We start from the raw sequence: 4367 nt of genomic DNA on the forward strand, positions 1-4367 counted from the left end.
GGAGATTGAGATCATGACAATTATACGGAGATTATAACATTTTTTGTCTGTTTGAACTATTAGCTTAAATTATATTATGCGACGGCTTTTGTTTAAAGTAAAAAAAGGAAATATAAAATAGCACAAATTTAAAATAGCACAACTTTCAATGACACATTTAGAAGTTTAAGGTAGCCTATATTTTCATGCGAATGACAGCTAATAATACAAACAACTTTAAAAAAGCACAACTTTCAATGACACATATAGAAGTTTAAGGTAGCCTATATTTTCAGTTATGCCTTTGTAAATTAACTGAGGAGATTAATGGACTACTTGGTTAACTTTTAGCACCTTTTAGTTTGTCCCATTCACACCTCTCAAAAATGCTTCGAGTTTTCCATGAAACTATATCAGTTGTACAAACTAAAGTTTTCAGTGACGATCCGCTGTACTTCAGGTATTTTGTTGGTTTATGAGAACATTAGCCCCGAGCTGTTACAAATTGCCAGTAGAGTAGGCTAGTATAATAATCGTCGAGGCAAGCGGTTTGATTTACCCTATGAATAAGTCTTTCAATATTAGGGAAAAAATTAAATATCTGACATGAGTAACAATCATTTAAAAAAATATTCATAAACAAAAACATTTCTGTAAATAATTTCTCGGATGCCCAATGATTTGTAACAGACACACTATGCTTTTTATTTTTGCTAATGCAATATATTTTCAATATACGTTTGCAATATGCAAAATATGTTCAAAATTAGCAAGAACCAACCAGTATGAAGAATTTTGGCAGTGACTGGCGTAAATAGGCACGCCAGTTGGCATTTGAAAATAACTTCAAATGCCAACTGAGGGTGAGAAAAGGTTAAAGGGCAACAGGGAACAGGTCCAAGGAGAAGCGATTTCAACTAGTGTTGGGGGGGACATGAAATTTGCTGATGCCCTTCAATAATTTGTACAGGTTCGGGGAGAACCGGTGTCAACGAGTGATGGGGGGGATTTCCTGATGCCCTACAATGACTTGTAACAGACACACTGTGTTTTTTTATTTTTGCTAATGCAATGTTTTTCCTCACGAAAGAAACAGTTTGTGTTCATATAAAAGCAGGCCAAAAACCACCAGGGATACTTGTTTAGTTCTTTAAAAAAAGGTTAGCATAAATGATTTTCCATGCCAGCCAAACTATTTTGTTAAATAGCTTTTCCATTCGTTATTGAGGTACCCCTTGGTTCAGAATATTAAAATTAAATTTATGAAATAACACACTTCTTTCAAGAATATTCAAGTTTGATTAAAGGATAGGAGTAAACTTACCACTCCAATAATACTCAATATAACAGCAACTAATTTAGATAAAGTAAAGCGATCCAAAGTACTGCTGGGTAAAAACGCTGCAAAAATAAGAGTAATAAGACTAGAACTTGACGAGAGTACATTCACGATGCCAGCTTCTGTGTCTGAAAGAGCTGCCTGGTAGCTGTAGTTTCCAATAAACCACTAAAATAGATGAAAAACAAGTTAGAGAAAATGAATTCATAATCTACTCGCAGACGTGTTTTATCTGCTTCGTTCCATGGACACAAAGGAAACTTATGAAAGTAGTGGAAACATTTCATCTTGAAAATACCGATTACTGAAAAGCGAATTTTTTGACAAATTTGTGTTCTTTACATTAAGAGAGGCATGGGCTTTACAAGTTTCATGGTTTCTCGACAATTTTTAAAGTAAGAAAAACCCTTACCCTAGCACAGATACTTGATATATATAATCAAACCAATACCATAAAATTAATTGTTGGAATTCACTGCTCTTCTGAATGAAAATCCCTAATCAGCTGACAGAACGGATCTCAACCCCCTTCCCAGGCTTTTTCAGCTCAACCACGTCGTTAATACAACCCAACTCTTCCAATATTCGATGTGATCGTTGCCATTTTTCCATCACATTATCAATACCTCCTAGGAAGAGGATTTTAACCTCTCCCTCGAGTTTGTACTGGCGGGCTGACCAATAATGGATCCTTAACTACATCTCCTTCAGAAATGGATACAGACTATGAAATTATACTCTGTCGTCACAGACTGGGCTTTCAAATTGTAATCCCTCTTTGTAAGTCTTTTTTCTCTTACATTCCTTAGTTTCTTATTAGGAATAAACAAATCATCATGAAATGAGAACTGAACTGCGACATTAGGTTATCCATACTGAAAACAAAGGTACTGAGACCTTTTAATTTCTCTAAGGACGAACGATAGAATTATTCCAAACCTCGACAGGCACACTAAAAACCTCATTTTGACAACACAGGGCTTGATGCCACTCATTTTCTGTGAGTAGATGCCAAAGAAAACTACAAATTACAGAATAAGTTGCATGCTAAACTGACATACCAACCACTTCATTTCTAAGATTTAGGGCTGAAAGCCTCTCAATCTCTTAGACCCAAACACTAGGGAAAGAATTCTATCTTTTTAGAATCTTTCACTTTCCAGAGTTACGTTCTGGCACACTTTATGCTGTACTATATATTATACATCTGTACTTTATACTCCATCCCATCAGCTACCCCTTTTCCCCTCAGGGACTTAGACGCCATTTGTAAGTACCACGGACCACTTCACCATCCCTTCTTTCGAGAAAAGAAAAAAAAGAGAACAGAGTTGCTCAAGTTGAAGAAAAACGTCACAGTAAATCACTTGCACGGTAAATCACATACAATACACAGGAGATTGAGATCATGACAATTATACGGAGATTATAACATTTTTTGTCTGTTTGAACTATTAGCTTAAATTATATTATGCGACGGCCTTTGTTTAAAGTAAAAAAGGAAATAACTATAAACTCGAACATTAGTAAATAGGCTTTAAAAATGAGTTTACCAGTAAGCAAAACATAATAGTTAGGGATGAAACTTTAAAAATGGGCTTACAAGTAAGCAAAACATAATAGCTATGTATGAAACTTCAAAAATGGACATACCAGTAGGCAAAATGTAATAGCTAGGGATGAAACTTTAGAAATGGGCTTACCAGTAAGCAAAACATAATAGCTAGGGATGAAACTTTAAAAATGGGCTTACCAGTAGGCAAAACGTAATAGCTAGGGATGAAACTTCTCTCACTGAAAATCTTGAAACACCTAAGCTGTCTAAATTAGCATGTTCATCTGCTGTGTCTTGCGATGGCTGCTAAAAAGTAAAATATTAAATGATTTGTGAAATAAATGCAAGAACTAAAGGAAACTTTATATAAATATTTCTTATTTAATACTTTACTTTCCAAAAAGACAAAGGGCATTCAGGCGAGCCTTTAAGAGAAAGTTGAGGGGGGTGTTGAACTAAATCAAAACATGTTATGTGCATATGGATTGTAAAAAGTCAGGAATGACTGAGTATATTAATTTGGAACTTTCAGGAAATGTCAAGGGATATGACCAACAAGACAATATTTGCATGCAACCACTACTACTACAACTACCATCACTACTACTGCTACTAATACTACTACTACATTACTCCATTTAGAATTGAGAGGAAATTTGAAGTAAATCAAAAGGCGCTATGTACATATACATTGTCAAAAGATCATATCTCAAGAATTGATTTGGATATTAAGTTGGAACTTTCAGAAAATACTTAAAGGGGATGATCATCTGACCAAAAGGCAATATGGGTGCGCTACCACTAATATTACTATCCCTGCTAAATTTACTACTACTGCTTCAACTACTACTTCTACTGCAACTACTTCTAAGGCTAAGAGCATTGAGATGAAAATTTCAAGAAGTATGTGAACATAAAATTTATCAAAAGGACATATCAGCAATGTGACAGCAATGACTAATTGTTATTGTCATATTACGTTTTATAATAACTTGATATTGGTTCTTTATTCATAATAAAAATTTCTTTTCGAAATATAAACGTGTATAAATATTGCATTCACTTATTAAGTCGTATACGAAAAAGATCAATCTCTTTGTATTTTTTCAACATTTTGTAAACAGCAACCTCTTCAATGTGATTATCATAACATTATGTTCGTTCTTTATTATAATTAAATAAAAAAAAACAAGTTTTTTAAACTGAAAGTAAGGAGCAACATTAAAACTTAAAACGAACAGAAATTATTCCGTATATGAAAGGGGCTGTCCCCTCCTCAACGCCTCGCTCTTTACGCTAAAGTTTTTTATTGTTTTAAAAAATAAAGTTGTGAGACAGAGTCAAACTTTAGCGTAAAGAGCGAGGCGTTGAGGAGGGGACAGCCCCTTTCATATACGGAATAATTTCTGTTCGTTTTAAGTTTTAATGTCGCTCCTTACTTTCAGTTTAAAAAACTTGTTTTTTTTATTTAATTTCTGATTGTTTTTTAGTTAA

The 4367-nt window shown here is 34.0% G+C and overlaps 1 protein-coding gene across 1 annotated transcript in view; it reads right to left on the reverse strand.

The window, feature by feature from the left end:
- The window catches only part of LOC148940055 (solute carrier family 35 member F5), a 107296-nt gene that overhangs the window by 32509 nt on the left and 70420 nt on the right, over positions 1–4367 (reverse strand). Inside the window, exons 9-10 of the mRNA XM_089106062.1 lie at positions 3072–3179; positions 1304–1486 (exon numbers count right to left, since the gene is read on the reverse strand). Coding sequence (XP_088962188.1) covers positions 1304–1486; positions 3072–3179 — 291 coding nt within the window. The remainder of the gene's footprint in view (positions 1–1303; positions 1487–3071; positions 3180–4367) is intronic.

Source organism: Artemia sp. Qi Xiang Cuo, chromosome 20 (genome assembly GCF_049724085.1).
Source record: "Artemia sp. Qi Xiang Cuo chromosome 20, ASM4972408v1, whole genome shotgun sequence".
In the NCBI taxonomy this organism is placed as follows: Eukaryota; Metazoa; Arthropoda; class Branchiopoda; order Anostraca; family Artemiidae; genus Artemia; species Artemia sp. Qi Xiang Cuo.